Source organism: Gracilinanus agilis, chromosome 5, assembly GCF_016433145.1.
Source record: "Gracilinanus agilis isolate LMUSP501 chromosome 5, AgileGrace, whole genome shotgun sequence".
Taxonomy (NCBI): Eukaryota; Metazoa; Chordata; class Mammalia; order Didelphimorphia; family Didelphidae; genus Gracilinanus; species Gracilinanus agilis.
The window spans coordinates 152,608,558-152,636,044 of NC_058134.1; the positions used below are offsets into that span (position 1 = coordinate 152,608,558).

A 27,487-nucleotide genomic window follows, 5' to 3' on the forward strand; every position below is an offset into this window, starting at 1 on the left:
TACATCATCATTCCACAGTTCTTACCAGTTCTTCCTCAGCACTACCTCTTGCATCTGTCTCTTCTCTGATCTCACTGGATACAGGTTCTAATTTTCATTTCTTTTTTTTTAACCTTTACTTTCTTAGTAATAACTCTAAGATAGTAAGGAAAGGGCTAGGCAAATGGAGTTACTTGACTTGACCAAGGTCCCACAGGAGGATTATCTGAGGCTAGATTTGAACCCAGGACCTCCTGATTCCAGGGCCTCTGCTCTATCCACTGGACCACCCATCCAACATGTTCTATCTTACATTCTTGGAAGGAGAAAAGTAGTAGGAAGTAGTAACAGTAGCCTGGAAACCTTGCTAGATGTATAACAAAAGCAGAAACATGGAGGATCCTAAACACCACACATGGGGAAGCAAGTTGGCCCCAAGGATAGAGTGTTGGGCCTAGTCTCAGAGAGATTCATCTTCCTCTCTTCAAATCCAGCCTTAGACACTTACTGGCTGGGTGACCTCGGGCAAGTCACTGATCCTTGCCTGCCTCAGTTTCCTTCTCTGTAAAATGAACTGGAGGAGGAAGTGGTAAACACTTCAGGGTCTCTGCCAAGAAAACCCCAAAGGGGTCAGGAAGAATCGGACATAACTGACCAACAGCAGCCATAGGCTTATGGCCATGCCAGAAGCCCCCAAGGTGGCATCCCATAACTCCACAGGGGATAACCCTGCACTCTAAATTGGGTGCAGCAGGCCCCTGGCACCTTAGAGGCCCAGGTCAGGGCTTTTCCTCTTTCTCTCCCCTAAGACCTTCCTTATTGTGCCAAACTGCCCTTATTTCCAAGCCCTAAAAGGAGGACTGAAGAGTTCTCCATCCATATCCATGCACTATTTCACCTTCCTGGAGTACAGTTTATCTATAAGAAAAATATTTTAAATAGAGCTACTGTAGCCTAAGCTCCAAAAAAGTGCCAACTACAATGAATAAAATAACCTAACCTGTTATTTTTTAATACTTAAAAAGCATCTGATACCCATCTTTGTTCAGCCATTTAAGGTTTTCCCAGCAGAGATTCTGGAGTGCTTGGCCATTTCTTTCTCCAGCTCATGATACAGAGAAGGAAACCGAGGCAGACAGGGGGAAGCAACTTGTCTGGGCTTGCACAGCCAGTGTCCAAGGCTGTAGTGGAACTGGGAAAGATGCGCCATCCCAGCACTCCATCTGCGCTGGCACCTCGCTGCCCTGGTTTACACATGAGGAAACTGAAATATTTAGACATTTAAAGGCTTACCATACTTCTTAGAAGCCTCAGAGCTGGGACTTTAGCTCAAATTAACTTGGGTCATTTTATTTTGTTCTTTTTATACCATCCTGTCTGATGGATCCTAAAGTCTGAGCCACACAACCTCTCTTTAAACAATGAATTAAGTCCTGAGCTTTGATTATTATTGTAGGAGTTTTTTAGACACTCTGGGGAACACAGATCCACCACAAGTTTTATTTGGTTTCATTTCTGTAGTTTGGTAACCGACAGGTTAAGATTAAAAAAAAAATTACATGTTTTGGAAACCATGTATCCCAGATACCTCTTTTTGAGTTTTCAGCTCTGTTTCAGTCCAGTTTTCCTCTCTGTTTTATAATGTCTCTCCTATTGCTTAATAAATATTTGTTGAATCAAATTTGCAAGATAAATGCATTCCAAACCATGTTGACTTTAAAGGATCTCTGTAAAATATTTTTCACCGACTTTAAGTATAAAATTGGAGATGTTTATTGGAAGATTTTTCTTGTTCTCCATTAGAATATAATTTTAAAACCCTTACTAAGTGAGTAAAAATAGGTAAGAAAGTTGTGTACTGGATAAAGTGCTGAATCAGGAAGACCCAAACCCAACCCCAGGCATTTAGTGGGCAAATCACTTTACTTCTTTCTGCCTCAGTTTCCTCATCTGTTAATGGAGATAATAACCCTTGCCTTCCTGGATTATGATGAGGATAAAATAAAGTAATATTTTTATAGTGCTTTGCAAGCTTTAAAACACAATCAAAATGCTGTTATTCATAATATAAGTATTAATCCTTCTGGCATTAATAATAATAGTGGCCCAGCAGCCTGCACCCTCCTGAGCACTGTTGTAGAGTAGGAATTTTGGCACAGGGAATCATACTCAACAGGCAGTATTTTTTCAACATTAGTCTTCCAACCCAGAGCGTCCCACTTCCTTCTTTGGACCATAAACATCCTTCTCATGCTTGAAGTCACCATATTCCATCCATGCCTCTGCTTACCTCTCTCTGAGAACCATGACCACTATCAGAGGAAGATTGTGATCTGATACTTCAAACTCCAGCCTGAAAAATTCTTTTGGGGCTAGATCAGTTTTTCTGAACTCTTAATTTTCTGGTATTTTAGGGTATCTTTCATTCATAAAAGATAGTACAACATTTTCCCCCAAAATATTTGAGGGGAAAATTTTCTTTTGTTCCCTTGAACCTTAGTCTTAAAATTAGGAAGAATTGGATTCAAATTCCACATCTAATATTTATTGGCTGCATTTAGCCTCCCAATGTTTAAGGTAATTCTCTAAGACTATAAATTGATGGGCAAGTGCAGACCCAAATTGGCAGAGGTGCTTTTTGTACCTGAGAATCCTTTATCTCCCAATAAAATCACAGGCTACATCCCTTATGGTTGAATTGAGAACAAAGGCAGCCAGATGGTGCCATAGTGCACAGAGGGCTGGGCCTGGAGTCGAGAAGACCCGATTTCAAAATTGGCCTCAGATACTTACTAGTTGGGTGACTGTGAGCAGTTCCATTAACCTCTATTTGCCTCAGTTTCTTTATCTGTAAAACAGGCATAATAATCACACTTACCTCCCAGGGGTGTTGTGTGGACCAAATGAGATAAAAATGGCAAAGGGGTTAGTGTATTGCTATTATTAATGACTAATATTATATAATAATTAAGATGCTAATTTTTATTGTTATTACTGAAATTAGAAACTTCTTATCTCTTTTATTTAGATGGAGGGATTGGAATGTCATGAAGGCAAAATGCATATTAGTAGTATATCTTAATTTTAGATATCTTGAAATCACTGGATTTTATAAAGTTTAAATTTTGTGTATAGTGTCTACTTAGACCATGATGTCTGTATATATTTCGTGCGTATCATGTGGGAAGTAACTCTTTACATGTTATCTTTGTGCACTTTCTAATAAGAGTATGTATATGTATAAATGAAAATAGCTTAAATCTCAGTAGGTGGCTTTTCCTTTGACCATAATTTTTTGTAGTTTCTACGTAAGAGGTGATCCAATTAAATTTCGGAAATGTTATCAGTGGTCCCTTTAAAAAATTATTTTCTTATGACAAATATACATCTAAGAAAGCAAAACTCTGAATGGGTAGTATTTTATTTCACAGAAAACTCTTACTGAAGTCTTGCAGTAAGTTGGTGGGAAGGGATCCTTTTTTTTTTTTTTTTTTTTTTAATGCCCAGAAACCCAGGCACCCGCCTGCGCATCCAAGCTTCTTGTGAAGGGTTTGCATGTCAGGAAGCCAGGGGGGATCAGTTGATTTTGTCTGCAGTGGGGTTTGTTATACCTGTAATTTATTTTTCACTCCATGCAGTTACCGTTTGCCTCCAGTGTTGTCTGAATTGCCACTACCACTCCGTAGTTGCTAGATGCTGTAGAACTCTACATATAGTCATAACATTTGCATGTTCACCTCTAAAGCACTTTAATGCATCTATAAATTAAATGTTGCTCTCTTCTGCTCTTTATGCTTTGCATTTGGACAGAGGTCAGAACCGCCACAGGTAAGAGCTGCTGGCATTCCATGGAGGTAAAATGAAATGCCAGTAATTCTGATGTGCTGTCTAGAAAGCTGATAAAAGCCAAAGAAATTTCTGCTTCAGTAACATGAAATTGGAAAGAAAAATGAAGACAATGTTTATAGCTCAAATTTTCTGAGGAATTTTTTTGGAGAGGAAGGAGTGGGAAGGGGAAGCTTTGGGGGAGAGCCAAGGCCAGGAACTAAGGCTGAGAAAAACATTCTTATATACTTCTCCATAAGGCAGCATTTCCTACTCCTATTACTGCATTTGTGTGTTACTTTGAAAAGTAAGGAATCCTTTCACTTAGCTGCTAGGGCAGTATTCAGGACATTTATCTTATAATTCTTTTCTTCCTTATTCCTCGGCTAAAACCATAAGTCTGTAAGAAGATCAGTTGATTCTTTTGCAAGATCATTTTTAGCTGTAGCTTCAGCAGACAGTGGCATCTTATTTTTGGAAGAACAAAGATCCATAAGAATAACCATCCCTAAGACATTATTTATTTTATATCCTTTCACGTTTTTCCTGATGTATAATGACTATATAAGAAATATGTGGCTCTCTTGTCATAGGTAACATATAATGAAATATTACATAAGATCAATGTATATCATACAACATTTGACATATAGATGTAGCCTGTTCATTAGTAGATTTCTCCAGGCTGCAATATAATGTTTCTATTTCATTGAAATTTTAGCTTTGGGGCAGCTCAAACCAAAACCTGTAAATTATTTAATCCTAGATCTTAAGGTGAATTTATATGTAGCCATGCAGTTTTATAGCTTAATTGAGTGTTTTAAAAACTAAGATCTAGCAGCCTGTGAAATGTATGTCATTCTGCTAAGAAAAAATTGTTGTGAACATTTAGTGCAGCAGCACCTAAAAATATATTTAGTTATGTTTCATTCTCAGCCTCTCATATGTCTAAAAGATTTCTCTGAGAGCTCCAAATTGATATAACTTATCTAATGGTGATGTTTAACTTTTGAGATAGAAGGGGCAAGTAGAAATACATTTTTAAAAAGCCAATTTCATGTCATTTATTAGTTAATTCTATTCTTGTAACAAAGCACAGGACTTGGTCTAGTACTTGTGAAAATCTACAGACCACCACATGTTAGGAAAACCTATTCTTATTAAATTCCCCTTTAACCATGGCTTCCTATGGCCCTGTGTTGATACTCAGATGCCAGAAACACTTTTTGTAAAGTAACTCTCCTAGAATTGATGGTGCCTCTTCTAGTACCTTACAGGTGAAGGTCACTAATCACTTTATAGACATCTTCACAGCATTCCTGTTTTATAGCATTTATGGCAAGTTAAGTGATTGTCCAGAGTCATTCAACAAGTCTTTGAAGATCCCAAGAGGTCAGTTTAAACTATAACCAATAACCCATATTGGCTGGTTATTTAGTTTAATTTCTTACTTCCAGGATTTAGGAGCAAATAATTGAGGATTCATAATATTAAAAAAAAAAAACTTAAAACAGAAGCACCTATACACACTGTGGTTAAATATATTAATTTTTGTTTGTTTGTTTGTTTTTAAAGATCCAAGAAAACATTCTTGGCCAAAATCTAGAGGAAGTTACTGCCACTTTGTATTGTACAAGGAAAACAAGGACACTATGGATGCTATTAATGTACTTTCAAAATTTTTGAGGTTAGTTTTTTTAAAAATCTTTTTCTTATATACTGTCAAAACATAGATGAATTTGAATTAAACTGATTACATGAAGGGGCATGGTAAGGATAATCTTAAGAAATAGATAATAGAAAAATCATTTATATTTGGATTTGGAATGAAAGCATCATTTCTTGAACAGTACAGTAATATTTATATCAGTATGGTACAAAAGAAAAAAAGAGAGCACTGAACTTGGAGTTGGAAGGCTTTGGTTCAAAACTATTGGAACATAGACATTTAATTTCAGATAATTATCATTAGCAGGTATATTGGTTATTTAACTGATTTTCTTTTTTTTTTTTTTATCAGAGTTAAACCAAACATATTTTCCTACATGGGAACCAAAGACAAAAGGGCTATAACTGTTCAAGAGATTGCTGTTCTTAAGTAAGTATAGATTAATGGTACTTGTACGTTCATGGTAAATAACTTTAAATATAGACTACGTGATGAATTTTCAGATTAACTTCTGCTGCTGTTCAGTAGCTTTTCTTTGCTCTCATTAATTTATATATTGGGAAATTCTTGTTAAAAATTTCATCCTTTTTGAGTGTGAAATGTTGAGATGAGGGCCCTTCAGAGCAGGGTTTACATACTTTCAAGAGTCTACTTCTGTTTTCCCATCTACCTTTTAGAATGTAAGCTTCTTGAAGGGAAAGGCTATTTTTGCTTTTCTTAGTAAATGCTTGTTGTCTGATTGATCTCCAAAGAGGGGCCTTCAGAGAATCCTGAACTCAGGATTCCATCTCCTGCCCTCATACCTGGAATGCCTCTTAGAATCCTTAACCTGCTTCCTGGCTTCAGGAATTTCAGCATTTACTGTGTGCTGTCTCTCCTGGGAAATCTGTGACGCTCCTGACTGTCAGCATTTCCTTTCCTCACGTGATCCTGTGGATAATTCCTTTTTTTTTATGCGGGTCTCCTGTAGCATTCTGGACACTTCTTGGCAGCAGGGTGCCCCCTGCTTCTGACAGTGCCTTGCACATAAACCACCTTTACTAAATGCTGCTGCCTTGCCTCTAGAGTCAATCTGCTTGGCCTGAAGAGTGCTGGTGATAGAACCGGACTCACTCCTTCTTTTGCCAACACACTGGGTTTGCTCCCCTCTGTGGAGCTTGTTGCTTAGATTCCAAGACAGACTGCTGAAAGATTTCAGCTTATCTCATTGTCTAAAACCTCTCCACAGTCCAGTTGCTCCACTTTCTGGCAACTTCTCATGGTCAAGCAAATCAAATCCCCACCCTGCCCCAGTGTCCCAATCTGCATCAGGCAGGAGGGGGACGACGTGTACGAAACACGGATTCATGGAATGTCTGGATTCGTGGTTGGGCATTATCTTGATGGAGTTCTTAAGGATCTCGAAATTGTTAGTTTTACAATGCCGCCAATTAATTAATTAATTAATTGATGTGCTTATTGGATTAGTAGTTCTGATTTGACTTTCTTTGTATGAGCCTTCATAATCAAAACCATACATCCTAAGCTCATTAGAGAAAGAGTCTGACCTACATACATGTGACTTTTTAAAAATCAGTATTGGCAGAAGAAAGTTGTAGGGAAACCGTGAGCAAAGAAAGGGAAGTTTTATCGTATAAATACCAAATTGCTATTAATATAATTTTTTAGCAATTTGCATAATCCTATGCTCTTATAATTAGAAAGAAGAGTAAAAATCTTGATTTTGATACTTTTCCTAGGGTTTGATTATTGTGATACATATCGGGAAATTCTTAGGGAAAATTGGCAATTTTGGGGTGTGAAATGTTGAGAAGAGGCTCTTCTGAGCAGGGTTCACATTCTTGTATGAATCTCCTTGCATTTTCCCCTCTGCCTTTTTGAGCTGGCCTGCCTCCACAGCAGGGCTTTGGGGGCAGAATAGAGAAAACAACATCCACGCAGAAGTCTTCTGAGATCTGTGCCCTCAGGCAGAGCTGGGACATTGCTGTGCCTTGCTGGGGGTGAAATGTCTGGGATAAACAGCAACCACAGCTTAAAATTACTGACTTGGATAGGATGGACGTTGGCAAATCACAAAGGATTTCTTCATGGTTTACTTTATCGACCTTCCTTCTCATTTTTCTTGTAATTCTGAACTTGGCAGTCATACATCAACAAACAACCATTTCCACATACATGAACAGAAATAGGATCGTACATGAACCCACCAATCTCTTTAACACACAACTTGACTAAAGAACAGAATAGATTGAATATTCTTGTTTCAGAATTGTTTGGCTTGATCCCTTTTGAACCTCCTATTGTTCTTTGGTGTGATTTTTTTTTTTTAATACTACATTGAAATCTGACCTCAGATACTTCCTAGCTGTGGGACCCTGGACAAGTCACTTAACCCTCTTTGCTTAGAACTTAACATTCTTTTACTTTAGAACCAATATATAGTATTGTTTCTAAGATGGAAGGTAAGAATTTTGCTCTTATTTTTTAAATGAAACATTGACCTTCCATTTCTTTTTTAATTTTGACATCTCTGTCTCTTGTCTCTCCCTGCCCTCCTCCAAAATTCCTTGCAAGCAATACTCCCCAAGAGTCCCTCCTGTCTGTCAGGCAGTGGGTACTTTATCACAGGTTGGTCATTAAAACCTATTCTTTTAAAAAAAAGGGGAACAAATGAACCATTTTCTTTCACATATTCCTTAGCCATGACAGATTGTTCCTTAAAATAATCCAAAATCTTTTTCTAAATGATCCATCAGTCTGCTTCTTCCTCAGCAATAGGTGAAGTCTGAAGTTTTTAGTACAAAGTACACAAGTTAAATCTTCTAGACTTCCAGCCTTGTGAGTTTGCAGGGAGGTTTGTATCCAGAATAAAAAACTAACTTCTCTTCCCTTAGATGTTGCTCTTCCTTTTTTTAGTGGCCATCATTACCCTGGTTAGTTCTCACTTCCCGGGATCTATCCAAATCCTAGAATTTCCCAGTAAGACAAAGACCTCTTTGCTTTTCTCTTTTTAGAATAACTGCACAAAGACTTGCCCATTTAAACAAGTGTTTGATGAATTTCAAGCTGGGCAACTTCAGCTACCAGAAAAACCCTCTGAAACTGGGAGAACTCCAAGGAAATCATTTCACCGTTGTCCTCAGGTAAAAAACTCATCAAGAAGAATAGAGATCTTCATTCATGTGTCTACCTGGTCAGTGTGTTCAATGAATGATAGGGGAAAATGACATGTTTAGGTTAATATGTACAGTTGATTCAAGGGAGAAAAAAGGAATGCAAAGGAGGGAAATGACTTGAAAAGTTAATGCTATTTTTTTTTAATTGCTGTTATTCCCTTCCTCTAAAAAGTGAATAGAGCATTTCAATAGGAATTTTAATTTCTGTTACAAAACCTAGAAAAGTATTCAATATATCTTGAATATTGAATTATGTAAGAAAGAAGAAGAGTCAGAATAAAAAAATTAGAAAGTAAAACAAGAAAGAAATTGGAAGAATAGAGGCCTAGTCAGAACCATTTTGTGGTGACCTGGTCTTGTAAGCTGTTCATGGCATAAAACTTCTTTGGGTGATTCAAATACTTGCAGGAATATAACAGGAACTGACCACCAAGTACAGCAAGCAATGAACTCTCTCAAGGAAATTGGATTCATTAATTACTATGGGATGCAGCGCTTTGGAACTACGGCCGTCCCCACGTATCAGGTTGGAAGGTCTGTGTTTAATTCATTTTAATTTGTTTCCCTTTGTTTATCTTAAAGGACCTTATTTGTAAAATCTGTTTTAATGTCTTTCTGGAAAATAGTAAGAGAGGAAGTGGGAGAATCTTCTGATTTTTTTTTCATGGATCTATTCCTTGTTTACCCATGTCACCTAGTGCATATCACTTAACTGTTTGTTCTCTCTGAGTCAGATCTTGAATGTGTTTCTCATTTGTTAAAGGTTTTTGCCTCTGTAGCCTAAAAGCTCTCATGAAAATTATGATTCCCAAATATTTCAGGGTTTTAACAGACCTTTTCTTCCCTAAAAGTGTTATATGGAATACATGTAATTTTTAAAATTAAAAATTAGTAAAATTTATTTTTAGCTATTTAGGACATTTTTTAAAACTGCAACTAGTTAATTTTTTAAATATTAATTTTTTTACATTTTGTATTCCAAATTCTCTTCCTCCCCTTAGCACCAATCTCATCCATTGAGAAGCTAAGCAATATGATACCATTATATGTGCAAAGTCATGCAAAACAAATGTCCATGTTAGCCATGTTGTCCAAAAAGAGGAAGAAAAATGAAGAAAGCAAAAAATAATATGATTCATTCTGCACTCAAAGTCCATCAATCAATTCTTTGTCTGGAGGTAGATAGCATATTTTGTCATGAGCCCTTTGGAATTGTAATGAATCACTGTATTGATCAGAGTAGCTATGTCTTTCCCAGTTGATCATCATTACAATATATCTGTTACTGTGTATAATACTCTCCTGGATTTGCTGACTTCACTTTGCATCATTTCATATAAGTGTTTTCAAGTGTTTTTTTGAAACTGTGTCCCTCATCAATTCTTATAGTAGAATATTATTCCATCACAATCATATACCACAACTTATTCAGCCATTCTCCATCTGATTTCCAATTTTTGGCCACCACAAAAAATTTTATATCAGTATTTTTGTGCATAAAGGATCCTTTCCTTTTTCTTTGATCTTTTTGGGATACAGACCTCATACTTTTATTGCTGGGCCAAAAGGTATGCACACTTGTAAGACCTTTGGGCATAGTTCCAAATTGTTCTCCAGAATGATCAGACCAATTCACAATTCTCCCAATAGTGCATTTGTGTGCCTATTTTTTCCGTTTCCCCTCTAGCAATTTTAAGTTTCCTTTTCTGTCATTTTAGATGCTAGGTGGTACCTCAGAGTTATTTTAATTTGCATTTCTCTAATCGGCAGTGATTTAGAACATTTTTTTTAAGCCCTTACCTTTCATCTTAGAATCAATACTGTATGTTGGTTCCAAGGTAGAAAAGTGGTAAAGGCTAGGCAATGGGGGTTGAGTGACTTGCCCAGGGTCATCCAGCTAGGAAGTATCTGAGGCCAGATTTGAACCCAGGACCTCCTGTCTCTAGGCCTGGCTCTCAATCCACTGAGCCACCCAGCTGCCCCCTAGACTAGAGCATTTTTTTATACAACTATTGGTAGCTTTGTTTTCTTCTACAAACTGCTTGTTCATATCCTTTGACATTTTAAAAATAATTTTCAACAACTAAGATTATAGCAATACTGGGATTGGGATTCCTTTTGATATTTTGATTCATGATCCTTCATGAGTAAAAAATAAGAATAATGCAGTACATGGGACACCTACTTAAAATCAGAATTTTAGAACAGGAAGGGACCTATATTCTAGCCTTTTAATATTTTTCTTAATTAACTTAAACATTTTTTTTTCTTCTCATCTTCATACATCCCTGGAAAAGAGGGAAGAAAATGAACAAAATCTTTATAATAAATATGTATAGTCAGGCAAAACATTCCCACATTGGTCATATTCAAAAATATGTGTCTCATTCTGCAGTTAGTGTATCCCTTCTGTCAGAAGGTGGTTAAACATGAAATCATTTTAGGTAGGTCATTGCATTAATCAGAGGTTTTAAGATTTTCACAGTTGTTCATTTTTATAATATTATTATGGGATAATTTGTTCTCCTGGTTCTGCTTACTTCATGCTGTGTCCTTTAAAACAAATCTTCCAAAGTTTCTTCTCTTTCAGAATTTCTTATAATACATCAGTATCCTATTACATTGCAGAGCATAATTTGTTTAGTCATTTCCCAATTTCATTTCTAGTTTTTTGCCTTTACAAAAATCACTGTTCTAAATACTTTTTGTACATGTACCACAAAATTTTTCTTTTTACTTCTTCAGGGTTATAAGCCTAGAAGTGGTATAAATGGGTATAAGAGAAGCCTTTTCACTTTGAAATGAGCTAATTAGTAGGATTTGAGCCCAAATCCCCTCAAATCCAGTCCCAAGGGCTTGATCAGTTAAAGATATAGAATCAAGTTGGGTTTTTTTTCCTTTGGTTGTGAAAACACAAAATCTGTCTTTAAAGGTCTTTAGTGGCAGTAGTATGTAAAGCGTCACTTACGGGCTGGCTCAGATGAGCAGAAAGTTCATGATCCTGGGAGGAAGGGGTTCCCTTTATACCGGTAGTCATTCTTTCCATGAAGTTTAGTCAACATAATTAAAGAATGAATTGAAACAGACTAAAGAAGATGCAGGGATTACTGAAAAAGAATGTTTGAAACATGTGCTTAAAATGTCAGAGCACAGTAATGAAGAATAGTGGAGGTGGTGATTTTTTTTAAAGAAAAGAAAATTTTTGAGAAAGCTGTTTTCAGCCTTTAATTTAGTGACTAATTTCTCAGGAAGGAGCTATGTTACATTTCATATTCCGTAGACCTCTTTAATCAGAATGAAGTAAATGACAAGAAATCCTGGTTACATCACCAGGAATTTGTTGATTAAACACAATAAGTTTAAGATCATGTCTTAGGTTCAGCACTGAGTCATATTATTTATCCAGAACATTTTATTCAACTGCTGAAGCCAAATAATTGAGATACATATTATAAATATGCTTTAACATTTTAAATCTATGATGTGCTAATTAGTGCTAAACCAACTGGAAAGCTAAACTCTAGAACCATTTATAATCTTTTTTGTATTTTTCGTTAGAATACGTCATTACATGTTTATCCTTTATCATACTATATGTAACAAAGGAAACAAAACACATAATCTGAATGCCAAAAAACTCAATATAATACAAAATTTAGTAAAGTAAATGATCTGCTCAATTTCAGAGCCATCTTACAAAATTGCTGGGATGAAGTCGTGGATTTAATATTAAAACCTCGTCCTGGAGGTAAGACATTTTAGAAGTAAACTTTTGTTTCTTATATTAAAACAACAACTTTACTAAATATCCATTTATGTAACTAGACCTCATTTAAAAAGAATTTTAATTTCTAATTAATTTGACAGTGCTAACATTTTTTGCTAATTATCCAGTACTTATCAAAAGCCAGTGGAAGAGCACTGAACTTGGAATGATAGAACTTGCCTGAGATAAAATCCTGACTGTGCCACTTGTTACCTGTGTCCCCTTGGTCAAACTTGAACATCTCTGCACCCTCGCTTCCCTTTCTGTAATGAGGGAGCGTACTAAACAGTCCCCAAGGCCACTTTGAGCTTCGGGCACCAGATCCTAGAATGGATTGGCTTAGTCAGTTCATTAAAAGAATACTTTTCCTATCTATGAGTTCAGTGGACAACTAGGTGCTGCAGTGGTGAGAGTGCAGGGCCTTGGAGTCAGGGAGACTTATTTTCCTGAATTCAGTTTTGGCCTTTGGGACCCTGGGCAAGTCACTTCACCCTGTTTGCCTCAGTTTCTTCATCTGTCAAATGAGCTGGAGAAGGAAATGTCAAACCAAACCAGTATTTTTGCCAAGAAAACCTCAAGAAGAGGGCAGCTGGGTAGTTCAGTGGATTGAGAGCCAGACCTAGAGACGGGAAGTCCTAGGTTCAAATCTGGACTCAAGACACTTCCTAGCTATGTGACCCTGGGCAAGTCACTTGACCCCCATTGCCCACCCTTACCACTCTTCTGCCTTGGAGCCAATACATACTATTGACTCCAAGACAGAAGGTAAGTGTTTAAAAAAAAAAAAGAAAACCTCAAGAAGAGTCAGACATGACTGAAATAAATAACAAAAAATTTTAATATGCATTTTATATGTTTATGTATATATTTAATATACATATAATATATTAATACACATTAATATACAAAAAGAAAAAAGATATGTAATAAAATTTGATAGTTTTACCTATAATTCTCTTTTGGTTTGTTGTATAATGAATTTTTATTTATTTAATAGTACTGAATTAAAAAAGAAAAAGCAGACATGTCTGTGTATTCATCTATGACATGAATACCAGTTTGTTCTAGCTCTCAGCTCTATGGTATGCTCAGCCATTTTAGAAAATGTATAAGCACTCTTCTTTTCACTCATCCTATAAAATGGGTGTGTGTCTGCAGGACTCTTTTTTGGTTGAAAAGTTTCCAAGGAGGTGTTTTGTGAAGAGTATTTTTATTTCTAAGATTTAGAAGAATTTGTATTGATTAAATTGTTTACTGCCAACTTGTTTTTGCAGCAGAAAAGGGGTACTTGGTCAAATGCAGAGAGGAGTGGGCAAAGACCAAAGATCCTGATGCTGCCCTCAAAAAACTACCTGTCAAAAGGTGTGTGGAAGGGCAGCTGCTTCGAGGACTTTCAAAATATGGACTGAAGAATATTGTGTCTGCATTTGGCATAGTGAGTGTGATTTGTGAAGTCAGGCAATGATTTTAAAGGGTGTAACAGATCTTTTAGGTGCTGACCTTCAGATGTTTTAGGCTTTTTGGTTTTCTTAAGGGCAAGAAGTAAACAAAAAAAATTCACTCCAGAGGTGAATTTATATCACTTATGTTTAGTCGAATGGGCAAAATAGTTTTAATAGGAGAAAGTAGTAATTCAGTTCTGTAAATATTTTTAGGAATATCTACTATGAGCAATGTAGCATGCTAGGAAATATGTAGACGGGCTAAAAGTAATACCGTTTGGCTTCAGGAGACTTAAGAGTATGGAAAAGCAGTCTATACTAATAGACATTTCATATCTAATTAATTTCATGTGACTTTTGCAATTAGACAAACTTTCCTGGTAGTTTAGAAAATAGAAAGTTGCAAAATCCAGGCCTCCTCTCATTGAAAGAACAAGTCACTCGTATTTGTGTTTCCTTTATTAAAACCAAAAAAAGGGGAGGGACTCTCAGAAGACTAAAAAGACATATCTGAAATGAAACAAATTTACATTTGTCATAAATTAAACTGGAGGCATATTTTTGCCCTCTTCCTACTTTGTATTTAAGCATCTGGCAAGATCGTGACATCTTTTTGAGATAAACTTCCCTTGACATTAGCTTTCTTTCTAATCCAGAGGAGACTCATTTGAGTAATGGTTTCTTTATTCCTGGCATGGCAAACAGAAAGCCATTTGGTTGCCTCTTTGGTCTTGTTATTAATTAGACCACAAGGTTTCTTACTTAGGAACACCTTAGAATGTGGAGGTGAAAGCCCTCTCATGTTTGCCATACATTTACAAGTCCTTTGAAGGGAAAGGATTTTTATTTTAAAATTACTATAACATTTGGTACATTTGATTGTAAACTACAAACAATTCATCTGCATTATCATTAGCTGATGAAAATGCCTATTGTACAGTTTCAGCTTTGTTGCATCTTCATCTATAGAAAGAAGATTAATGTTAATTGTTTATAGACTGCTGTAGGATATAGTGAGAATTAGGGATTTGGGAATTTTTTTACAGCCTGAAAGGTAAGGATTTAGTAGAAAAAGGAATAACAAACGGTCAACAAGAGATGGTCATGATCATCTGTCAAAGGTTCTTTATCTGGGGTCCAGGAACTTGTTTTTTAAAATTTTTTCATAACCATATTTCAGGATAATTGGTTTACTTTGTAATCTTATTAATTTTATCTCATGCATTCAAATACATTTTTCTGATAAGGGCTCTCTAAGCTTCATCAATCTGTTAGAGTCAAAGGGTCCATGACATAAAGAAAGTTTAAGAACCCTTTGAGATGATTTGAAAGATGCTTTCCAAGAACTAATGGAGTCTGAATCCAGACCAAAGTATACTGTATTTCACCTTCTTTACTTTTTTCCGTTTTTTCTTCCACAAAAAGACTAATATGGAAAAATATTTTATATAATTACACATATAAAATCTATAACAATTTACTTACCTTCTCAGTAAAGGGTGAGGGGGAGAGGGGAAAAATTTGGAATTCAAGATTTTTTTTAATGACTGTTAAAAAATTTTATAAATAATTATAAAAAAAGATGATTTTTAAAAATTCATTTAGAGGAAAAAAGAGAATGAAATATGCTTTCCATATGTGATTTCTTCACTCATGCTTGTGTCTTGCTGATTTCTTCCTCTTTTCAGATACCAAGAAATAATCGTTTGATGTATATTCATAGTTATCAGAGTTATGTGTGGAATAACATGGTGAGCAAGAGAATTGAAGAATATGGACTAAAACCTGTTCCAGGGGATCTTGTTCTTAAAGGAGGTAAAAAGATAAAGTTGTCAGCCTCAATCTTTTTTTTTTTTTTTTTGGTAGCCTATCTTTTACTCTTAGCTTTGGAATACACACCTGCTAGATTACCACTAAATAACTTCAAGTTGAATCTGGTAACTGGGTTGAGGACATGTGTGTGTCCAGTATTTAGTAGTAACATACAATCTAATGAGCTGCAAACCATTTTATAGTATGCAAGTTCATGGGGAGATCTTTTCTGCTATTTGGACACTTCTAGGTATACTCCTAGTTAATAATGACTGTGGCTCATAGCAGTGTTCTAGATTTGGCTTCTTGAATAACCCAGGCCAGAGCATTTTCTTCATATTGTTCATCTCAGACAGCAGATGTCTCTGATCTGCACAGCATCATGCAGCCCCTTTCCATGAAGAGAGAAATTTCATCTCCAAATGGTTACCCCCCTGGAGAACTCTGGGCGAGGCTTGCCCCTGTATCTTGCAGGAATTCCACCCTGCCATTTTCCATGTTACATTAGCCAAGCCAAATTTTAAGCCATGCTCTATGAATTTTTATTCTTATGTAATTATGAAATATTCTTATGTAAATATGAATAATTATTCTTATGTAAAATTGTTTTAGATTGTGGAAGTGGGTCTTTGTATTTTATTTTCTAAGGATAAATGAACTTTCCTTTTCTCTTCCTCTCTGCCCCCATACATTCATTTGATGTAATTTTGCATATAGGGTCATGGTTTTGGGGAAGGGATATCAGACTTTGTTTTAATGTTCTCAGAATTCTGTGACAGATTTTTTGTCAACTTGACTCCATTTTTAAATTGCTAATTTAAAAAAAACAGTCATTTAAAACTGCCATACAACAAATAATTCACAAAAACATTCCCTTCTGAAGCTTTTATGATGTCTTAAAATCATTAACCAGTCTCCAGATGGGTTCTTTTCAATTGTCTTTTTTTTTAAAACACCCTTTCCCAAATGAATCCATAAAATTGCTCATTTCAGAAGCCCGAGACAAGAATTATTTCTCGTTTGATTAAACGTTTGCGTATTTGTCAATTTGTAGCTACAGCCACACACATTGAAGAAGCAGATGTTAATTCTTACTCCATCCACGATGTGGTGATGCCTTTACCTGGTTTTGATGTTATCTACCCTAAACATAAAAGTAAGCTCTTTTGCTTTCTTTTTAAGAAATGAAAAATACATTTAGTAATAATTAGGCTTTCTTAGCTCGAAGCTGCCTACTGCAGTATCTGAAGCAGAAGCTAAGGGGGAAGGGCAAAAGAAATTCACTTCCTTTAGTTTTTTAACTTTAATATGCCACTTTTGGATCTCAGATTAGGAATCTATTCTGAACTCAAGGAGTTGTAAAATAGCTTAGTTTATAAGCCATTGATTAAATACTTGTTGGAATGAATGAATAAATGGATGAAGTATTTATTAAGCATTTATCATATATGCAAAGCCTCTACGTGGCCTTTATGTTACAGATTTGCTTTTCTGTTAGTTAAATAAAGTTAATCAGGAACCAGCTAATATGGTTGTTCTAATCATTATAGCTAAACCAGGGTAGATTAAGAATAGGAAAATATATTTTTTTAAAAAGTAATAATGGAGGTGTAAGCAAACAATTTTCATGTGATTTTCTTTAATATGCTACGTTATAAGTAGGCTTCTTTTAAGAGTAGAGAAAATTATCATAAGCTAGCCAATGGCCTCTACTGAAAAAGTGAACAAGGTAATAAAATAAACTTTCATTTAGAAATAAAGTACCCCCCAAATCTATTCCTCTCTAGGATTCATTCATTCACTAAATATTTATTAAATACCTCCTATGTGTCAGGTGTTATACTAAGTGCTAAGATACAAAAGAGGCAAAAGACAGTCCTTGCCCTCGAGGAGCTTATAGTCTTAATTGCAGAGGTGACATGCAAACAAATATGTAAAACTCAGCTATGCATAGGATAAACAAAACAAATTGAGAAGAATTAATGTCAAAATTTGAATGTGTTACTTCTGAGAGGCAGCATGTTCCCAGTGGTTTTTGTACCATGAACCCCTTTCATCAAAAAAAAAATGTGTTGTGAACCCCCCCAATCATTAAATATGCTGTTCATAATATTCTGTAATAATTTATTGTTTACAGTGCCATTAATAACTTTTGGGGGGCAGTTAGCATTGCACAGTGGATAGAGTTTGTGCCTGCAATTGGGAAGATCTGAGTTCCAGTGTAACCTCAGACACTTATTAGTTGTGTTGTATGACTCTGGGCAAACCACTTAGCCTGCTTGCCTCAGTTTCTTTATCTATAAAATGAGCTGGAGAAGAGAATGGCAAACTATTATCTTTGCTAAGAAAACTCTAAATGGGATGTCGAAGAGTTAGACATGACTAAATTGACTGAAGAAAGAATTTTTCATATGGATCTCTTGAACCATCATTGAGAAACCTCAAGGGATTCAAAAACCCCTAACTGGGAACTGATGATCTACTTTAAGTCTTGATTCTGCAAGCTTGCTATATAATTAAACTTAAGTGACTTAGAAGTTTTTGGAGCCCTTGAAAATAGGATTTGATGTGTAAGGGCAATGTCGAGTTATGTTGAGTTTCAGCCCTTAATACTTCAGCCTCCAGCTTGGTGCTCTGTATCCTGAATTTCCTTGTCCCTTCTATAACTACATTAACATGAAAGGGAGATAGAGAGAGGAGGGGTAGGGATGGAGGGAGGGAGGGAGGGAGGGAGGGAGGGAAGGAAAAAAGAAAGGAAGGAAGGAAGGAAGTTAAACAAAATATTGAATAACTGTTCTCTAAAACACAGGAATGGCTGCCTGGTAGTGTAACCACTAGGGGGCTCTGCTAGCATCTACAAGGTTTTCCAGAAGTCTCATTGTGTTATGAAAGATGGAAATTATACCAGAACTTCTGGGACACCTTGAATAGTGATAGATGGCAAATTAAAACATGACTATTCACTCTGTTCCAGAGGGCATTGTTTGCTTTTGATTCTGTCGTTATGATATTCTCAAGAATCTCTGTGCAAACTGCCATTTAAAGGGTTGAAAAAAGTCACAAGCTCAGTGCTGCTTACAAAGGATACTGAGAAAGCCTTCCTCATTCTTCTGGTGACACAGAAAAGCTTGCCCCTCTGTGGCCACGAGGTATACGAGTTTAAAGGGAAGTAAAAGAGGTCATTTGACAGCCTCTCCATCTCTCCTCTACTGGAGTCTTAGCTAATGCACCCCACTAGTAGACAGAGAGCAGAGGAGTAGGTGGTGACTAGCTTCCTCCTTGTTCATTTGCTGGCTCCTAATAGCAGCTCTTTGATAGCACTACTGGACTTTTTACTTTGAAGGAAATGGATCCTGTTCTGCCACGATGTCCCGAGGGAGTCAGATAGGATCACTCATTTGTGGGGTCTCACTGGGCCCAAATACAGAGCCTTTATACAACCTGGTTGTATATTGGATAGAGAGTTGGTCTAAAAAACCAGCAATGACTAGGTTCAAGCTCTAGCTCTGACACACTATATATTGGTCTAGAGATCATATTCATCTGCATGTGGATGAGAAAATGAGTTCTAATTTCCAAAAAATTGACAATCAACTCTTAGAATATAAATCAATAATCAATTCTTTGAGGTGGTATAATTCCAGATGTTCTCATTCAGGTAGTTTGAAGATGCATTTTTATGCAATGCTAAGAATATGTTAATGTTTAACAGAATAAGGAGAAGGATTTTGTTCAAACAGAGGGGGTCCAATTAATTTATTTTTAGTCCCTCACATACTGGTTTAACAGGTTTCTCTACATTCCTGTAAATTCTTTTCTGTTTTACTTTAGTTAGTGAAGCTTACAAGGAAATGCTAACTGCAGACTGTCTAAATATCGATAACATGAGACATAAAATCCGAGATTATTCCTTATCAGGGGCCTACCGTAAGATCATTATTCGACCTCAGAATGTCAGTTGGTGAGTAATATTTTGGAATGGAACGGGATCAAATTCTGTCCCTTCTGAACTATTGACAATATTTAGAAGAATTTTTAATATTTTTGTGATCAGAATGTTTCTCAGTAAACTTAGAAACAAATAAACTCATCTGGAATACCAGATAAGTGCAAAGGAAACTTAAGTGATAATGAAATAACATTATTAAAATATGTGTGAGATGTGTATAAAGTCTTTTCCTTTTGCAAAAAAAAAAACAAAACTAGATTTGTTTTAGTAATTGATAACAAAAAGAATCTTCTTAATTCCAAATTGACTGAAACATCTCTAAGAATTCATCTGGTAGTTTTTATGTCAGTGGTGAGTGGAGGGGGCAGAGAGGCAAGAAGGTGCCTTTTAAATTTTAACCCATTTTAAAATATTTGAATTCCTGTCTTTGTCAAAAGCTTTATTCCTAGTAATTGGCATATTGAAACTTTAAATTTCTAATTCCAGGTCACCAGAAATATGGAGTTGACTAAACAGAACAAAGCAAGGCTACATACTTTTTTCCAGTGATTATTTTTCTTCTAATCTCCATATTGCCTATAGAAAATTTCTAAATTCTAGGTCAAGCATTGTCCATTGCCTCCTTCCTCTACTGTTTCAGGGAGAGGTACTTATGAGTGAGGCTTTTCCCCCAGTGGAAAAAGTTTTAATTGCCTAGATAAAATTTTATCTCAGCTATTTAAAAATGAAGCTTAATATTAAGAAACTGCATATAGGTAATTTAGGTAACATGCTATCGACACAGAAAATTGAAGGAATGTTTTGTCTCATAACATAGACTTTGATAGATGGTAAGAGGAGTTGGAGAGGCAGGAAAACACCTTTTGTATTTTAATGCGGCCAGTTATTAAATTGAGATATATTTGAAACCTACCCCATTCTTTTATTGAAAACCTTCAATTTTATGTTGAATTTGAAATTCAGCTATCTGGTTACTCTGATGATTAAGTGTGTGAAGTACTTCTTATGCCATATGAGACTTTGCATTCAAATTAACTCCTGTGTGTATATATTTTTAAAGGGAGGTTGTTTCATACGATGACCCTAGAATTCCACTTTTCAACACAGACTTGGACAACTTAGAAGGGAAACCACCACCTGTCTTTGCCACTGGTAAGTAGGATTACCTCTACCTTTAAATCATGAGCATCTTGATAATAATTGCGATATGATTGTTGCCATAAGTTATGAGGTGAGCTTCATATATGAATGGAAATTCGTTATTGGCTCAGAGGAGGGAATTAGCTTAGGCTGACCTGGAGTAGGACTAGGACTGGAGGTGGTGTTCCTTGACTTAAAAATCAGCCCGAGAGTAGCAGAACAGAGTGACAGCTGAGCCAGCAGGAAGGGCCTGGAAATCTAGGATTTAAAATTCAGCTACCTTGTTACTTTGAAGATTTAATGATGAAGGGCTTCTTATGCCTTATGAGACTTTGCATTCAAAGGAATTCCTTTGTGTATATATTTTGAAAGAGAGCTAAAGTAGTGGAGAAGGAGGAGATGGCTCTTCTGAATGATGCCCCAAACCCAGCAGGGATAGGGTAGAAGAGAAGAGAAAATATGTGTCCAGACTGGCTTCTTATTGGATGCTGTTCAGGGAAGAATCTTTCCCTCTCCTCTACTACCTCTTCTGCCCCCTGAAAATTAAGATACATTTATTTTGTCTGGAATTCTTCCAATTAGAAATTCATTTCCTCACAAAACCTACTTTTTCATTTCTTCATGATGTAGAGGCTATCTTGGGTTTTGAAACCATTGGGTTTATCAGTAGAGAGTTCTTGGCAGCAAATGAAAAAGAGAAGGTGGCCCCAGTTCTAGGTAGACCTTTCTTTGTCCAGTAAGAGTGGCAGAAAAGAAGGAAAAGGATGATATAATTAACACACTTTGGGGGGCAGCTAGGTGGCTCGGGAGGGGCATAATATGCTTTATGATTTTTATCTCATGTGATAGGTTAAGTGATTTGTCCAGGGTTATACAGCTCCTAAGTGTTTGAGGTCAGATTTGAACTTGGGTCTTCCTCCTTCTAGGCCCGGGGCTCTGTCCACTTCTCCTCCTAGCCATCTCTACCTCAGGATGGAAGGTAGCCATAGAGCCAAAGGCCCTGGGGATCCTGGGAAGGGGCCCCTGCAAAGGGCAGCAGGAAGCCAGGGCTTCTGAGAGGCCATGGTGAGGAGGGAATGCCCCTAAGCCCACAGGAATGGTGGGTGAGTGAGGAGCACAGATGAGACTGGCCTTGTGCTGAAGGGCAAGGGAAATCTGGTTGTTGTGGGCATGGAGAGGCCAGTCAGGCAGGGAGAGCTGGAAGAGGCTGTGGAGAGAGCAGGGAGCGGAGGCCAGAGCCCTGAGGCGCTTCCACGCTGAGCCCAGTGATCTGGAGCTGTGAGGAGCCCAAGAGAGAAGGGAGGGAGAGCAGAGCCAGGACAGGCCAGAAGAGAGAGTGGCCTGAGCCCCCAGTGCCGCCCAGAGGCCCAAAAGAGCACCAGATATAGTCATTAAAGGATTACACACAGCTTTAGAGAGAGATTTGGTCATTAAGGGGGTCCCGCTGGCCTCAGAGAGAGCAGTTTCAAGGGAGCTGTGAGCTCAGAAGCCAGACTGCAAATGGTTACCGAGTGAGTGAGAGGATGCATTCTGGCTGGGAAAGGGAGGAAAGGTAGAGGACAGTGACTGGGGGAATTATAGGGCCGACTTGAAAGTTTTAAAGATGAGGGACACTTGAGCTTGGTTGGAGGCAGTAGATAAGAAAAATCTGAAGATTAAAAGTGGGAGGACTATTGCATTTGCAGTCCTGTGGAGGAAAATGGAAGGAGATGAGATCAAGGGCAAAGGAATTGGCTTTGGCAGGAGGGGCCACCTCAGACTGTGGGAAAGCAGAAGAGAGCGGGGGCTGCTGTAAAGAAGGAGTTTTGAGACTAAAATGGAAGAAGGGAGAGGGCATGTGGAATGGTCTCTATTTTTTTCAGTAAGGTAAGACGAAACATCCTTAGCTGAGAGAAAAGAAATCTGAGGAAATATGAGAGACTTGAGGGATAAAGAAAAGGTTTGGGAAAGTTTTTTATAGGGAACGCAATAGGGAATTAATTAGGAAAGAATTGAAGGATTGTCTTACTGTAGTGAGGCCCCATTTCAAGTCAATAACATGAATTTATTCCTCTGGCTCCGTTCAGCATCCTGTGAGTGGGAGCAGAGGAGACAGACAGTGGAAGTAATCCAGAGCTGAGGTTTGGAGACAGGATAAGGGAGAAAGAGATTTGAGTTTAGAAGACTAAGTATAGCGGTGAACTGTGGGTTCAAGATCAGAGAATGAGGGAAAGGAAGTCAGAGCAGGGTTTGAGAAAGAAGTAAGGGGAGGACTTGGGATTGAAGGTGTCAATGAGGGCAAGGAACAGGGTGGGTGAACAAGGCATAGCAAGAGAGAAATGATTGGAAGTTAGGATCAAATAGAAGAATGTCTTTTAATTAGAGAAGAATGGAGCCCTTGTAGGGAACGGTGAGGTGCACTTATCTGTGCTTGCTGTGGAGTAAAAGCTATAGGTGCTGCTTATAAGGAGACTGAAGAACCAAGAGGTTAGGGAATTTACGGCATTTAGCATGGATATTGAATTCACATGGTATAAAGGTAAGACGAGCAAAATGGTAGCTGACCTCTTGAAGAAAAGAAGAATGATCTGAGGGCTAGTTTGGATGGAAAACTGATATTGTAAACTTCAGAGAAGACACTATTGAATGATGATGACAAAAAGAAAGTTTGAAGGTTGCCAGTGGGGAACCAGAAATGATCTGACTCTCCCTTTGGGACTAATCTCAGGGTGTGGGTGACGACAGGTTTTTGTTCATCCTTTGTTTTTGAAGAGGACCAGTGACTCCATGGTGAAGGTATGGCCAGTGGTTGAAAGAAGGATGCAGCCAATTTGGAGAGCAGTTTGGAACTGCAAAAAAAGATGCAACATTTTCCTTAACCTTTGCCCTAGCAATGTGAGTGCTATGTTTACGGGCATTCAAGATGTTCAGGGAAGACTAGTGCCTCTGGTACTGAGGGTTTACCAAGCCCTTTGTCAAGGCTACTTCCATCCTTTGTTGTCTGATGTCTGCCCCCCCAGCTCTCACCCGTGGCTCGGAGAAGCATAGCCTATGTAAAACCGGGCTAAACCTGTTTAAGGGTAGCCAGTGTGCCTCCAACCTATTGGAGAATGGAGGGAACTGTCTCCCCCCTGGCAGAATAGGCAATGTTGGACAGATTGTACAATTCAACAACATCTCTTCATTAGGAAGTTGTCCCCTCACATCAAGCCAAATTTGGTTTCTTTGCAAATTCCACCCATTGCCTCTAATTTTGTTCTCTTTGGCCAAACAAAATAAGTCTGATCCCTCTAACATGTGATATAGGCCTTCAAAAATGCAAAGAGGATTATCCAGTGTGCTCCATGCCCCTGGGCACTTATCATGTCTTCTCCAGGGTAAGCATTCTTCCTTTTTCCTCAGTCCCAGACCTCATGACATAGACTAAATGCCCTTCATCATCCTCATCCTCATTGACCTCCTTTGGGTGTTCTGCAGTTTATTATCATTCTTAAACCATATCTCACGAATCTCCAGATGTGACCTGTCTAAGGCAAGGTACAGGAGAACTCTCCCCTCTCAGAAGCTCTTCACTTCATGTGGTCCAAAATCACTTTTTTTTTTTTTTCCCTTTTTGGTACTCTTATCACACTGCTGAGTCATTGGGCTTTTAATGGCTAAAGCCCCTACATCTTTTTCAGACCAGTCTATCCATTCTCTCCCCAAGCTTTGAAGTTATTTGTTTGAACCAAAGAGTAAGACTTGACATTTATCTCCATTGAATTTCATCTTCTTGGATTCAGCCCAACTGCAGAATGTCTTTCTGAGGTCTGGAACGCTAAATCAAGGAGGTTTGCTAAAGTTCTCTCCCTCTTTCCAGCATTCCCTTTTTAGCTTTCTATGTTGGTGGCTTAAAGTTTTTAATTTTAGGTTCCTACTTTACACCTTCACTGCCTACAATCTGGCATTGCTGGATACAGAATGTTTCCATTAAAACTCCTGTTTATGTAAAACTTTAACATTTACAAAGCACTTTTCCTACCAGCGATCCTAATGAGATAGCATTATTTCCCCCATTTTGTGGATGCTCAGAGAAGTTAATTCACTTGACATTAGTTATCCATCAGCAGAGTCAGGCCTTGAATATGGGTCTGTTCAGCCCCGAGTCCCCTTGCTGTTTCTATTCTCTTGAGCTGTCTTCTCTCAGTGTCATGGTTCCCTTCCTTAAAATGGTGCCTCTTCTTCCACTGTGCCAATATTGCACATCCCCAAAACTTTCTCATATCAAAATGTGAAATTATCAAGATGTCCACTGCTTTTATTAACCTTTTTTATTAAACTATTTTCCTTGATTTTCTACTTCAGATTTTCTACCTACTAACTGAAGCACAGAATTGAATTAATGATATTTTTCTACATTTATAATATTTTTTGCCTATACTAAATGGCAAATCCCTCTCCAAATGAGATTCCAAACTCTAGCTACACACCATACAAGTGATGGAAGAGGACATGAACTCATGTACAAAACTTAAACTATATATCAAAATAAGATTTCTTGAAGAATATTATTTATAGCTGAATGAGACCTCAGGAGGACTAAAACTGGGGATACTGCAAATTTTGAGGTCTGAGTTGAGTGAAATTTACTGAAGTATCTATGGATATATCAGTTCTGAAGATGGCTTTCCCAGACTTCCCCTCTTTACATGAGATGAAATGCTTTCTCTGAAGGGGTGCCAGCCAATTGTATTTGCTTCCCCCAAGGTTTTAAAGCAGTGGAGCAGAAATAAGGTATTAACTGTTAGCACCATTCCTAGATCTGCATTTTAGAACCATTGAGCATTTTAATTGTGGAAGCACTGTTTTTAGGATTCGATTTGCTTAAGATTGGAAAGCTTGCTTGTTTCGGCTACTAAACAAAAAGATGCAAAAGTATTTTTTCCGTAATGGAGTCATTTGGGCCCAGGTGCACACTTATCTAGATGAAGTCATCACTGAAGATAGGGGACTCTGTTCTGGTGGTTTAGAAACACAAAGCAAAAAATATCAACAAGTGCCAAGTATGTGGAATAATAAGCAATTGATGTGGGTGTGAATATTACTGGGAAGTTCCATCTCCATCTTGACCATTAGCTCATAACAGGCCCTCATGGCAAAACAAAGAACAAAGTTACCATAGTTTGTTTAAGGACCAAATTTCTGATTTAACTCATAAACTCTTGAGTTAGTCTCTAGATTCTGTAAAGCATCTTATAAATCCAGTCAACAGGTTCCTGTTCTCTCCAGGCCTTTCTTTCACTACATCGTATATCAAAGTGGCTTACATCTGTGAGCTGGACCAGTACACAGTTGTTTGGCACTAACACAAAACTTAGTGAGAAAGGAATTGAGTAGTATTAGACAAATAAGTGATACAAGTGGTAGAATTGTATCTACCCCAGAGAGCAAGTATTGGTGGGAGGCCAGGAACACAGTTTTCAGAACTGGATTTCCATTTCTTGACATTAAAAATTGACTCCTCTCAAACCTCTCCCTTTTGAATTAATTTTTTGTTTTTCATTATGCACCGATTAAAAGACAAACCTTGTAATTTGACCACAAGATCATCCTTACACTCTTTCGTTTTCTACTTATTCCTTGTTCTTCTGGCACTAGAGGGTGCCAAGAAAGTTCAGAGGTAGAATTACCACAGCTACTCACTCACTAAGAGTATACATTTACAGATCTCTTGTCCATGCTTGTCTCTCCTACAGAAGGACAATAAGGTATTCTGATGGTTGAAAGAGTAGGGAATTATCACCTTTTTTGTCTGTGTGTGGAGATTATATGACCCTCTAGCTCATTTGCAGCTGCCTTTATTTTCCTGACTCTTCTCCTCTTCTTTCTTGGGTGACAGAAGGCAAATACAGGGCCCTGAAGATGGATTTTTCTCTCCCTCCTTCTACATATGCAACAATGGCCATCCGAGAAGTACTAAAAATGGATACAAGTATCAAGAACCAAACGCAGCTGAACACGACTTGGCTCCGCTGATGCTCTCTCTGAAGAACCAAATATGGGGGGACGCGTTAGCACACTGGTTCACTATTCATTGTCCTCTTAATACAAACCCTAGGTGGGTTTTGATAATTTGTAGTAAAATACTATTTGTATTTTTTCCAAGTTTTTATTAGCTTAAATCAATCATTTGCAATGTTTGTACAAATGTACAAATTTTGGAGATCCTAACTAAAGTTAAAAAAAAAAATTGGTTGGTTTGTTTTTTGTGTGTGTGTGTGTGTCTTCACATGCACGCACGTACGCACACACGTGTGCACAGATGGTGACACAGAGGTGAAAGAGGAATAAAGAATAAATCCACAAACACTTATTAAGTGCTTCCTGTGTGTCAGGCATTGTGCCTAAGAAAAAGAGACAGAAATGAAAAGGACCTTCCCTCAAGGAGTTTAAGGGATGATGAGGTAGACAGAATAGATGATTAGGAACCTACAAAATGCATACAGACGAGAAGGAAGGCTAGAGAGACCAGGGTGGCTTCCTGAATCTTGAAAGAAGCCAAGAATGAAGAAGGAAGAAGTATTATGGGCTTGGGGACAAATCACTGTTGTGTGAGGAATAGTGAGTGGAATGTTGGCCTAAATCAGGAAAACTTCTCTTTTTCTTTCAAATCTCTTTATAACCAGGTGCTGTCCCCACCTTTCCAGTCTCCCTACACCCACCCACATCCTCTCCACCCCCCCAGAACTCTGAGATCTAGTGCACTGGCCT

At 37.5% G+C, this 27,487-nt stretch overlaps 1 protein-coding gene across 1 annotated transcript in view; it reads left to right on the plus strand.

The window, feature by feature from the left end:
* PUS7 (pseudouridine synthase 7) overlaps positions 1-27,071 on the plus strand; it is a 41,149-nt gene extending 14,078 nt beyond the window's left edge. Inside the window, exons 6-17 of the mRNA XM_044679950.1 lie at positions 3,790-3,807; positions 5,380-5,491; positions 5,825-5,902; positions 8,488-8,616; positions 9,058-9,183; positions 12,336-12,397; positions 13,690-13,850; positions 15,546-15,672; positions 16,724-16,825; positions 19,501-19,630; positions 20,679-20,770; positions 26,616-27,071. Of these exons, the coding sequence (XP_044535885.1) occupies positions 3,790-3,807; positions 5,380-5,491; positions 5,825-5,902; positions 8,488-8,616; positions 9,058-9,183; positions 12,336-12,397; positions 13,690-13,850; positions 15,546-15,672; positions 16,724-16,825; positions 19,501-19,630; positions 20,679-20,770; positions 26,616-26,752 (1,274 nt within the window). The 3' untranslated portion in view covers positions 26,753-27,071. The remainder of the gene's footprint in view (positions 1-3,789; positions 3,808-5,379; positions 5,492-5,824; positions 5,903-8,487; positions 8,617-9,057; positions 9,184-12,335; positions 12,398-13,689; positions 13,851-15,545; positions 15,673-16,723; positions 16,826-19,500; positions 19,631-20,678; positions 20,771-26,615) is intronic.
* The last annotated feature ends 416 nt before the right edge of the window (positions 27,072-27,487 follow it).